Source organism: Melitaea cinxia, chromosome 2 (genome assembly GCF_905220565.1).
Source record: "Melitaea cinxia chromosome 2, ilMelCinx1.1, whole genome shotgun sequence".
Classification (NCBI taxonomy): domain Eukaryota; kingdom Metazoa; phylum Arthropoda; class Insecta; order Lepidoptera; family Nymphalidae; genus Melitaea; species Melitaea cinxia.
This window is the reverse complement of record NC_059395.1, coordinates 19,497,138-19,509,428: the sequence shown is the minus strand read 5'-3', so window position 1 is coordinate 19,509,428 and position 12,291 is coordinate 19,497,138. Positions and strand designations below refer to the sequence as shown.

Genomic DNA, 12,291 nt, shown 5'->3' with positions numbered 1-12,291 from the left:
AAACTCCTGTATCTTTTGATGTATACAATATTTTATATTGCTCAACGTGTTAAAACCCTGCTGAAGTTGCATTTATAATTGCTCAAGTACAGATTTGAACAGCTCCACTTTCCTTAATTTTTAAATATATATAAATTGTTTGAACAAATAAAATAATGATATTTGTAAAAAAAAAAATACTAATCGATACATTTTCAACGTTTTGACAGTTTGACTTATTATTGTTTTTTGTTTGGACTTGGATAAGTTTTCTAAGTCTAGTTTTTTGCAAATATTTTTATCAGATAGAGTAAGTTAAAAACGTAAATAATGACTCCTTTGATGTCCAAGGCTTAACGTATAGTATTTTTGTTTTGGTTACTGAAAGTGTTCTTTCAGTAGACTAGTTTATAAACGAATAAACCTAAATTTATTAAATTATTAAATATGTAAAGTATTATTGTACAAAATGTCTGACAATTTAAATTCTTCTCGTCATGTGTCGTACGAGCAAGTTAAGACAATAATTGATTTTATGGGTCAACACGTAGAGTTCGCGACAGGTAGTCTTCGGTCTTTAGAAGCTAGACACACATCGAAGAGGTTGTGGAATGAGCTGACTAAGATATTAAATAACTCTAGATTAGGTACAAGAAAGACTTCCGACGGCTGGAGTAAGGTTTGTTTGAATGTATTAAAATAATATCTGTTATACAATAAGGATAGCAACAAGCTTACGACCCATCTAATGGTAGGCGGTTACCGTAATATGTACGCTTATAGACGCTCGCAACACCACAGAAGCTTTGCAAGTACGTCGCCGACCCTTCTCAGGAGCTCTAGCCACATTACTCACCGTAAGAACACAACACTTAAGATCTTCTGTAAGGTTGAGGAACTTCCCCAGATGGGCTGCTCAAATTTTGATTGCCTACATAAATGAAACCTGGTAGTAGTAGTAGTAAAGTAATTTATATTAATAATTAATAGAATTGGTTTTAATTAAATTAATAGAACTTTATGCATTTCAATATTTTAAAATATATTGATTGTAAGAAAAAATCATATTTTTTTGTTTAATTTAAACTAGGAAATCTTAATTCTTGTATAACATTTGATACACTATTATTGCTTCATTTTTTTTTACTACAGATTTATTTTAAGACAAATTTAATATAATCAAGGTATATATTATAATCTTTCTTTTGTGGAGTTATAGAATAAACAAATATAATTTATAATTGATTCATTGTTATAGTATTGGAGTGATTTTAAAAATAAACTCAAGAATAAGGTAACTATGCTCAAAAAGAGAAAAAGGCCCAGTGCAGTATCTAAGAAGGTCATAAAACCTCTGACAAGGCTGGAGAAAAGAGCTCTAGTCATCCTAGGTCCACATTTTGAGAGGAAGATATCAAGGGTTTGTAATTAAATTTTGTACATAAATTCACATAAAAAAATTTATTTATTTATTTTTACACGCAAAAACTATAATCTTGAATTTTATTGTCTGTAAGTCAAAAGGTAATTTTGTCAACTACCTTGACACATTCTGTAACATTTAAAAAAATCTAACATAGTCCTTAATGGTTATATTGATATACAAGGATATAAAAATTGAGTGCGAAAGAATTACAATGAAATTTTTGATGATAATTTATGTTTTATTATTCCAGGGTCATGGTCCACCTGAAGTGAAAATAGAAACTTATCAAGAGAATGGAAATACTGATTTCTCCAATACCCACAGTGATTCTAGTGATCGTTACTCAAGTAAGAAATGCAAAATACTAGACATATTCATATTTGTTTCATAAAATACACAGAATGTATTTTATAAATAAATAGTCAATACAAACATAATTGTGTTTGCACATAAATGAAAAAAAAAACAACTTTAATTACATTAGCTAACAACGTAATACAACGTAGACGAAAAGAGTCAAGTAAATACACATTATTAGTGATAGCCCAAAAAGTACTCGCCAGATCTTAATCAAATTTTGATGGGAATAAATATACATATTTCTTCCAAGACATTCTAATCTACTCTTGACATTTAACTTTGCAGCCAAGCCGAACAAACTTAGTTCTATAAAACTTAGCATTTCCAAACTCTTTTTAACTTGAAAATTTTTGGTCTTGATATAAATTTTTTTTATCTGCTGAGCGATTTCATTTTGTACGGGTGTACTATATAATATTAATACTAGCTAAATATCTAGTTGGATCAAACTGCACACGGTGTGCAAATTTGATTAAAATCGGTTAAGTAGTTTAGGAGTCCGTCCCAGACAAACAACGTGACACCTAATTTATATATATTAAGATATTATTACTTATTTACAGATGCTGAACAAGATAGTAATTTAAGTGAAAACTCGAATGAGAAATTTGATGATGAATCAGGAAATGAAACAAATGAATCCATTTTACAGAGTAAGTTAAAAACCGTTTATTAGACAATAAATTATTCTTAATAAAAATTCCAGTCAAAAAAAATTAGTATAAATCTATTTACGCAAATACTATTATAGTTGATTGTTTTTTTTATTTTTATTTTAGGTATATACCCAAAATGGTTAATAGAAGTTGAAAAGAAAAGAGCTGAAGCTGATCACAGTCGAGCAAAGGCGGAAGAAAAGAGAGCAACCATCTCGGCAAAAAGTGCAGATGCAGCCCTCGTTCAAGCTGAAGCTATCAAGAAACTAGCTGATGCTGCAACAGTACAAGCTGAAGCCCTTGTCAAAATAGCCTCTCTGTTAGAGAGTAGGTTCCGAAGAGACAACTAACGTTATCTTTAAATTAAAACAAAAGTAACTTTATCCAAATGGGCTTAAAAAGCACATTCGTATCGTCTTTACGTACATTAATTTGCCATTAAAGTTATAACGAGTGGACCGCCAGTGATTGCGTTCCTATGAAACGAAGTTTATTACGATTCGTCGATTCTTATGATTCCTAGCACTGTATTCTATGAATGCGAAAGAGAATCATTAACACAGGCCGACGCGTTAAACAAAAGATTTCGTATTAAAAATTAGCTCTATTCGAAGTGCCGATGCCGGTCACGCGCAATGTTGCCAAACCGCGGGTTCGGTCGAGCCGCGCTCTCGAGCCTGTCTATGCCGCTGTTGCCGTTCTTATGTATAGAAACAAACGTGTCGGCTTCGTCAGTTATTTTGCAGCTTTTCTTTTAAATAAATATTAAAAACAAGAACAATACAGTTTATCTTTAAAAATACAGCGTGAAAAGACTCTCGCAATGCGCCTCGAACTGAAATTATACTTATTCAAAAATGAAATACGAAAACTAAATCTTTTATGCGTGTTTTTAAATCTGAACAATATTTCAAAACCCTGTTGTGTGGATGTGAAGAAAGCAATAAATTATTAATTTTTTTGGCTGTACCAATTCCGAAACCTTTGTTGGCGCATCAACACTTTGCTGAAGATCATGATATGATCAAATGCATAGCTTACGATTCTATAAAGGACATACAGACAAACATTTATATTTACGAATACGATGGCTAATTTATGTTTAGTTTTTAAGTAATAACCTGTTTTGTTATTTATTTTGTTAGAAAAAATCATAGAAATTATCAATAGACTGTTTATATTTTATATCTTTGTTATATTCGTTGTAAATAATTTTATGTAGATAATAAAAAAAAAAAACTGTTTAGTACTAAAATTATTTATTAAATTATTTACAAACATACTTATATTGTTACTCTTACCACTAATCCTTTCATTTTCATATCATTTCAAAATCATCCCTCTGTAACAAAAAGCAATTATATTTAGTGTTTATGTCATACCAGAGATAAACAGTAATTTTCTTTTATTAAGTGATAAAAATAAAATAAATATGAATATGGAGACTGAAGATTTATGTTTGATAATTAAAACATAAAATAAAATTCTTAACAATAAACGTGTTTAGTTCTAGCGAGATAAAATAATGAACAGAGAATGAATTTAGTTATAAGTGATACGAAATTCAACTAATCAAGCTAGTACAAAATAAACTTACCATTTCATTATACTCCAGAACGTGTTTTCTGATAGCTGAACCATCAACCCATGTGACGAAATCCTCCAAAGACCGTGTGACTAAGAATGCAGGATCCTTGACAACTTCTGGGCCTACTCTTACGTGCCCTTGTTCTATGAACTTTGTTGCTTCTTTTATTGATTCTGACATTTTATCTAAATGATATAAAAAATAATTAATATAATTATACTGGTACAACATAAATAGTATGAATCATTCAATATTGAATTGAACTGAAAATTAAATAATCTTTGATTACTGTAGCATAGACTTATAATTGTTACTGAGATGACACATGATATCATTACAATTTTAAACATACATAATATCAAAAGTCATCATAAGTGAATGGTAAATTAATATTTTAAGGTGTTTATATTGCAATACAAGAAACTTTAGTCAGTCGTTATTATTGAGCAATTTCAAAAACAACAGTCTAGACTAGATAGATAATAGTTTTACTATTATCTATCTAGTTAGATAGATAATAGTTTTACTATTATCTATCTAGTCAGTAGAGTTTATGAAATGAACATACTTCGAACCATTACCACAGGGAGACGTCTTCTACAGAAGGCACTGGCTGACACAGTGCTGGCGAGGGCTAGGTCCCATCGCGTTGGAATTAAACCCATCTGGTACAGCTTTTCAAGTAGTTGGGCACTTGATTCTGTTCGGAATTCTGAGCTAGCGTCTAAATCCTTTATTTTATTTGCTAATTCTCTGATTTCTCTTGATAATTTATTATATCTATAAATTACAAAGAATGATAAATTTATTGACTACTTTATAGAGCATATTTTATGTATGTGTTTTTAGAGTGTTGATTTAAATGTATATTTTTATAAATATAAAAATATTCATTTAATATAATTCCAGTTAATTTTAGTAATTTAACACATATATAAAATCATCGAAAGCAAATAGTTAAACAACTTAATCACAAAAGAATAATAATACTCACTTAGTGTAATCCTCACGTTTTTGAACAAAATATTTTTTCATAACCTTAACTTCATTTAAATTATTATCAACTTTCCATGAAATAAAATCTACCTTTTTTAGTAATTTTTGCTCATGAAATTTAAGTTTTCGGACCATTTCGTATAGTCTTATATGTACTTTAACTTAAAACTAACACAAAATTTTAGAACACGTGAGCTTGATTTTGAATTTCTAATTTACTAATTATTAAGTTACAGAAGAAAAAGAATAAAAAACAGTATTCATTTGTAATTCAAATTGACACAATCTTAACTGCTTAAACACTATTTTTTAAAGTAATTGATATTTAAAAATTTTAATACAATAAAATAAACAAAGCGAGTAGGTACCTAAGCAACAAAATTTATGTCACTGTCAAGAGTCAAGTCAAAGAGTATATAATATAGATTATTCACTTATATACTGGTAGTAATCCGGGCAGCTAGTTAATACTTAATATTATAAATAATAAAAAATATTTTCTAATAAATATAATAATAATAATGATCTGATATATATATTTTGTATCGTTTGAAGATAATATGAAAAAACTAGCTGTCCCTGCGCGCGTTACTACGCTTTTTTTGGTCGTACCAACTCAGAAACCACTTATATACTCTTTGTCAGAAACCTGTGGGCTCCATGCACAACACTTTGCTGAAGATCATGACATTATCAAATACATAGTTTACGATTCTATTAAGAACATACAGATAATCATTCATTTATATATATATATAGACATAGACAATCGCTTAAAAATTAAATGTCTTGGGATCGGGGATATAGTTATCTGTGAAAAAAATCAATGTTTAGTGCCAGTGAATGAATGAATGTCAGTTTAACGAAAATTAAAGCAAACATTTAAGTACTTGTTAATTTTTTGTATTGATTTTGTTACAGTTATATACTATTATATTGAAAATTTAATAAGTCAACGGAAAGTCGTGACACTTAACATGAGCTGTACAAATAACTCTGCAGAGTTTTCACAGTACCTCCAGTCAATTGTTAAACTGGAGGAACTACAAAAAATGACCGAAGACTTGGACAAAGAGTTAGAAGACTCGCAAAGGGTGATGTCTGAAATAAAAACGATATTCAACAGCATCCCGAACGTTCAGAATAATAGGCCTCAGCAGAATAACGGGCTAAGACATGAGGATTTATCGCAATTCCTCGTTGCTAATGTGCCGAAACTAATAATGCCGGATATGCCCGATAGCACTGTCGATGTTGACCTAGACAATGTTATAGCGACGATGAAGAGCTACGCCGAAGATCTGAGGAAAAACTTCGTGGTCCCGAACTCTCAACAAGAACAGCCACACAGGGAATTTGAAAATCTAGATTTGGAACAGTATGCGTCCAGTCTAGATGAGTTATCAAAGCGATTGATGAACATGAAACTAAATAAAACCTCGGAAGGTTTTAAGAAGAATGACGAACTGGAGGCTAAGTTGACTCAGTTATGTGAGGATGTTAACATGTTCACACAGGTAGTTTGATTATTTTTAGTTTATACATATGTACGAGATGGTACTTTATAGGCCATACTAAAGGTTCGAAATTAGTCAAAAAATCTTATTATAATGTCAAGATTTTATTTCAATGATCAGATTTTTTTAAAAGCAAAATTTGTTTTTTTTTTTCTTAAATTTCCAAAGGATATTATTGTGTCTAAAAATAGTGTATAATTTTTATCTTATTTAAGGTTATTATTTTTTTATCTTTTAATTTATCTGTAAAAATCTTTACATATATTTTTTTTTTTTCAGATGGTCCAATCAAAGTCTAAGCTAAGTGAAGCTAACAAGAACTGGTCTCGGACACAGTACCACAATACAGCTTTGCAATATGACAATTTAATCAATAAACTGCTAGTGGGTGTCAATGAGGTCACATATTTACTGAAAAAGAAACAATAAACAGAATCCTAATTTTCTCGTACATTAATATTTGTGTATTCAGTTTTCTATAGGTAAAACCTAAAACAAAAATAATGTTACTGTGTTATGCTTATAAAAATATTATTTCCTACAAGTTAAACTTGGTACATTGTAGCTCATATCTAGCCAAAAAAATATCTAATTTATTCCAATTTTATATTTAAATATATTTTTTTTTTATATTTAATTTTTGATTTCAAAAAATAACTGGCTTTCCACCTGTAGCTTCGCTGTGTTGACTACATAATTTTAGTTATCCTGCCTTCTCCAAAAAATCAAATCTATCTTTATATTAGTTTAGATTTATTTATTTTACAGTGTGAATTTAATATTTAATAATTTAAAAGAACATTAATTCTAAGGTTTTATATGCATGTTTAAATTAAATATTTTACCTTTCAAATTAAAATTATTTTAATGGCTATATCAGTAATGGTATTTTTAGAAAAATATTGATCTCATTATGTTATATGAATAAAGTTCATTAAATCTTTTATATTATATGATGTAAAAAATTCAACTCTATTGGAAATGCGTTAGGAAATATGCACAATTTCTTTGCTCCATTTTTTTTTAATATTTAAAACAGGTAGTTATAAATTCAACTCAATTTGTTTTTAAGAATATGTTAATTGTATTATTAAAGTGCGAAATATTAAACACAATAAAGTACTTTTTGAAATTTTATTCATAATTTAATCTTTTCATTTATCATAATCAATTTTTCTTAAAGTTTTTAATGACGAAATAAATATTAAGAATAAAGAAGAAAAAGAAATAGAATATGGAAAAGGACCTAATAATATCACTATAAACAATATATAATCACAAGTTCCTTTTAATAAATCTGTTTTTAATTATTTTTTAATATCATTCTTAAGTCAAGTCCAACTGTTTAAGTTGTTGTCATAGTAGATCAACCACTACATGCAACACAATAGGATAAAAAAGTTGATGTCAAGTAATAAATTACACTCCTGCTTTATATTAGTCTTCGTCATCAAGTCTCATTCTTTTGCTGTCCATATCATAGTCAGAATTCTCTCTATGATCTCCTTTAATGGCCTCAAGACCATCAGAGGAGGGTTTTTCGTCGGCTTCTAGAACCTTTAACTTTATACCAGTAACAACAGCCCCATGTAATGTCCTCATTGCATCCTGTGCGCTGCTCGCTGATGCATATTTAACAAAGCCAAAGGTTTTATTCGGTATAGTGGACACATTAATGAGATCTCCAAAGCGGCAAAATAGATCTTGTAATACTGATGGTGGGGGAGGTTGAGGCTTACAGATAATAAATAACCTTTGAGCAACTCTGCTATTGCTATCTACCATAGGCTTAGGAGGTGGTAAATTAACACTACAGTAGCTAGTGTCTCTTAATTCTCTTGCATCAATTTGACCTGTAGTTGCAGCGCTAATTAAAGATGATGCTTTTGCTATAGCATCGGCCAATTGTCTCAAATCTGGTGTTCCAGAGTCCACAGCCTGTTTGAAATTATTAACTATGTTTGTCAAATCACTAGCTGCCCTTATCAAAGGATTCTTATCTGGCTTCACAGACAGTAGTTCACCAGATGGAAATTCAAAATTGTTCAATTTCTGTACAGCGTATGCTGCATATTTAGGTTCTTCGTAAGTAATCAGAGCTTTGGAGATTCCATTATATGTGTCCAATGAGTATTGAAAATTAATCATTCCGGGCACAATGTTGAACAGATTTTCGATATATACCTGTGGTAGTTGTGGACTGCATGTTACTGTTATAGCATTAAAGTCATTTAAACCAGGTGTCAGTGCACTTTTCAATTCAATTTTATCGTTATTGGATGAGCTATAATGATCTGTGTGTGTGTTAAGCATATTTTTAGATGGTGGGAAGTTCATGCTAACATTATCAAAGTCTAAACTATTTCGACTACGTTTTAAACCATCTCGAGGAGTAGCAAATACTGGCCTATACTTTTTGTCACACTCCTCAAAAGCTTTAGCAGCGTCATAGAACCGTCCATACTGAACATACGCAAAACCTTTACAAACTTCTGTCACTTTGTCTCGTTGTATGTACACAGACTCCACTTGACCAAAGTTTGAAAAATAATGTCTGATTTCATTTTCAGTAGCATCTCTATGTATTTTAATAAACAGTCTTTTATACCTATCCTCATTCTCGCTCTGTGCTGTACTTTCATTTTTATTTACTGCTACCATAACTTTAGTCGGTTTACTGTCGTTGTTCAAGATTTTCATATGTAACTCTTGTATAGCAGCTGCCGCCGATGAGGTTTTACTGTATTTTATGTAAGCGACGCCTTTAGACTCACCAGTCTTACGATCTCTGGGCATATACAAGTCTTCGATATTACCAAAACGCTCAAATCTCGCTCTCAAGTCGTCCTCTCGTAGTTGTTTATTGCAAACAACGAAAATTCTAGAGTAAGGTGGTTTTTCTTCCCTTCGATCGGAGCCTCGCGTCTGATTACTATTCGAATACATTATAATTATTATAGGGTAGAAATAAGTTAGGTCTCGTCACTGTTTTAGTCAAACAATACGGTCAATCGTCACGCTCTATTCAATGGTATTTCCTCGTATAAGTCAATATATATGGTAAAGACACAAGGTCTTTATTTAAGTCCTTCTAACTTATAACTCAAACTTCAATATAATACCTTACAAAATTTAAGAAATGAATATATTTACAGTTACTTCACATCACGTAATGCATGCTTATTAGAAGTTGATTCTTTATTACAATTTGCTCTCTTATAGTTTGATGACATATTTACTTCAAATTAATACAGAGTACAGCATGGAGCATAGAGAAATGCTCGTGGAGTATAGATCAAAGAGTAAGGGCATGTTTCACCAGTTATGGATAACGTTATTTGACGGATGACAGTATCCGACAGTAAAAAGTGTTTGATTAATTATTCTTTTTTACCATCTAATTCTACTATATTTATGGGATCATATGTTATAAGAGATAAGCTGTGTGGTTACGGCAGTAAAGGATATAGCCACGCCCTATCTTCTCGTAGGTGTCGTAAGAAGCGACTAAGGGATAATAAAGTTCCACTGCCACCTTGAAACTTAAAAAGCCGACCAATGGCGGGATAACCATTCAACTGCTGGCTTTGAAATACACAGGCTGAAGATGGGCAGCAGCGTCTTCGGTGCAACAAAGCCAGCCCAGCGGTCACCAACCCGCCTACCCAGCGTAGTGACTATAGGCAAAACACATGAGTTCACGCCTTTTTCTGGCGCGAACTTATGGAGGCCTATGTCCAGCAGTGGACTGCGATAGGCTGATGTGTGTGTATGTGTGTATGAAATCATTCTACTCTCATATTTAATCTTAAAGTTGCAGTTTATTAATATAGGAGAAATATGTCCTAATGGCATATTCTACCTCCCAATGCCAAAGTCTATTTATACTGTCATCCGTCAAAATCAAAATTAAAATCAAAAATAACTTTATTCAAATAGGCCCACTCTGCTCTTTGGTCGAGTGACAATTACAAGTGTTTTCGTTGTTGCGTAAAGTTTTGCTTATTTTTCTAGTTTTTGTGTATAGTTTTACTGTGTGTATAGTCTTATTTGTTTGTTTTTGTCGTGTATATTGTAAGCGTAAGTATATTTAAGTAATTAATTATGGATTCCGAACCCCCTGACCCTGGTGGAGGTTCCTGTAATTTCTCCCAAACAATGGAAATAGACGAAACTAATAATAGAAAAAAATAGGTAAAAAAACTTTTTAAGTTAAACGGTTTTATGTTAAACATACATTGCAATGTTTAAGATAAATGTACTAAAAACCAAAAAATAATAAAATAGATACAGTCGTGGGAATTATAAACATATGCATAGACTAGACTAAAATAAAACCGTGGGGCACGTCAATTGTCTACAATCGTTGATTAAAATGTTTGTTTTGTAATGTTACACTATAATTATGCAGTTGTTCAACCGAAGAAGAATGTGGAAACAAGCTAGCAAGCTCGATTATAAGCGAGTTTTAGGGTTTCATAGTGGTGAGCGAGTAGTACTTTTATCATATGTTTTGTCGATTAAAGACAAACTACGAGCAGTGAAACGATTCCTCGCCAGCCAGCAGTGTGAATGTCCAACGATAAACTAGTTGAAACATCTCTTTTATTTACATGGAGTGTATGTAACTATTGGAATTTCCATGAGCAAGAAAATAGTAAGTAATTTCCTCACCGTCTGCGGGCCAACTGCCTATTTTAACGACGAATTAAACGATTCTTCTATCGCACATTAAGTCGATAATTTGTAGACAATTGACGTGCCCCACGGTTTTATTTTAGTCTAGTCTATGCATATGTTTATAATTCCCACGACTGTATCTATTTTATTATTTTTTGGTTTTTAGTACATTTATCTTAAACATTGCAATGTATGTTTAACATAAAACCGTTTAACTTAAAAAGTTTTTTTACCTATTTTTATTTTCTAGTTTTTAGTTTTTATTTCGCATTCTGTTTAATTCATTTAGTGCTTCATTATTGCAAGGCCCATCTTAAATATTGAGGTTGTATAGTGCACTGTATTCTTCTTGTCAAGCCCTTTTATTTGATACCCATATTGGTGGGATTGATAAAAAATTGTTATCAGACATTTGGTAGCGGCGGCCAGCTTAGATTTCAATTTTGCATAGTAAATTGTATTCTACTTGTTGAGACCTTTCATTTGATACCCATGTTGATGGGATTGATAAAACCTAAGTTATCCGCCATTTTGTAGAGGCCGCCATCTTGGATTTTAATTTTATATAGTACATTGATTATACTGGTTGAGCACTTTCATTTGATACCCATATTGATGGGATCGATAAAACCTACGTTATCCGCCATTTTGTAGCGGCCGCCATCTTGTATTTCAATTTTTTATAGTATATTGTATTCTGCTTGTTGAGCCCTTTCATTTGATACCCATATTGATGGGATTGATAAAACCTACGTTATCCGCCATTTTGTAGCGGCCGCCATCTTGGATTTCAATTTTTTATAGTATATTGTATTTTGCTTGTTGAGCCCTTTCATTTGATACCCATATTGATGGGATTAATAAAACATAAATTATCCGCCATTTTGTAGCGGCGGCCATCTTGAATTTATAATGATAATGAATAAACATAATTGTATTGTCACCAAAATCCAAAGTGTATACAAAATTTCAGATTAATCGGTTGACAGGAAGAGGGTGAAATTTGAATTACTAAATTTGACCCAAGAATAAATAATAAAAAATAAATAAAACAAACGGGGTGAGCTAAATAAAACCGTTTAAAAAGAA

At 31.2% G+C, this 12,291-nt stretch overlaps 4 protein-coding genes across 5 annotated transcripts; 2 read left to right on the top strand and 2 right to left on the bottom strand.

Annotated features, from left to right (window-relative positions):
- Positions 1-431: 431 nt before the first annotated feature.
- LOC123662529 lies at positions 432-2,771 on the top strand. The gene is made up of 5 exons (XM_045597375.1): positions 432-658; positions 1,238-1,399; positions 1,587-1,752; positions 2,329-2,418; positions 2,545-2,771. Exons 1-5 carry the CDS (start codon positions 449-451, stop codon positions 2,769-2,771), a joined length of 855 nt encoding a protein of 284 aa, XP_045453331.1. The 5' UTR covers positions 432-448.
- An 892-nt stretch (positions 2,772-3,663) lies between these two features.
- On the bottom strand, positions 3,664-5,417 carry LOC123661280 (U3 small nucleolar ribonucleoprotein protein IMP3). Of its 2 annotated transcripts, XM_045596279.1 has the most exons (5): positions 5,374-5,413; positions 5,004-5,173; positions 4,578-4,789; positions 4,019-4,194; positions 3,664-3,763 (listed from the first exon to the last, which is right to left on the bottom strand). In XM_045596279.1, the coding sequence occupies exons 2-5, from the start codon at positions 5,138-5,140 to the stop codon at positions 3,740-3,742; spliced, it is 549 nt and encodes a 182-aa protein (XP_045452235.1). In that variant the 5' UTR covers positions 5,141-5,173; positions 5,374-5,413; the 3' UTR covers positions 3,664-3,739. The 2 variants fall into 2 exon arrangements, with proteins under 2 accessions (XP_045452235.1, XP_045452226.1); XM_045596270.1 differs by having other exon boundaries at positions 5,004-5,417.
- Positions 5,418-5,843: 426 nt separating this feature from the next.
- LOC123661271 lies at positions 5,844-7,645 on the top strand. The gene is made up of 2 exons (XM_045596259.1): positions 5,844-6,522; positions 6,802-7,645. Exons 1-2 carry the CDS (start codon positions 5,983-5,985, stop codon positions 6,949-6,951), a joined length of 690 nt encoding a protein of 229 aa, XP_045452215.1. The 5' UTR covers positions 5,844-5,982; the 3' UTR covers positions 6,952-7,645.
- Positions 7,646-7,785: 140 nt separating this feature from the next.
- Positions 7,786-9,468, bottom strand: LOC123662520 (RNA-binding protein 45-like). The gene has a single exon (XM_045597366.1). It carries the CDS (start codon positions 9,466-9,468, stop codon positions 7,960-7,962), a length of 1,509 nt encoding a protein of 502 aa, XP_045453322.1. The 3' UTR covers positions 7,786-7,959.
- Positions 9,469-12,291: the final 2,823 nt, after the last annotated feature.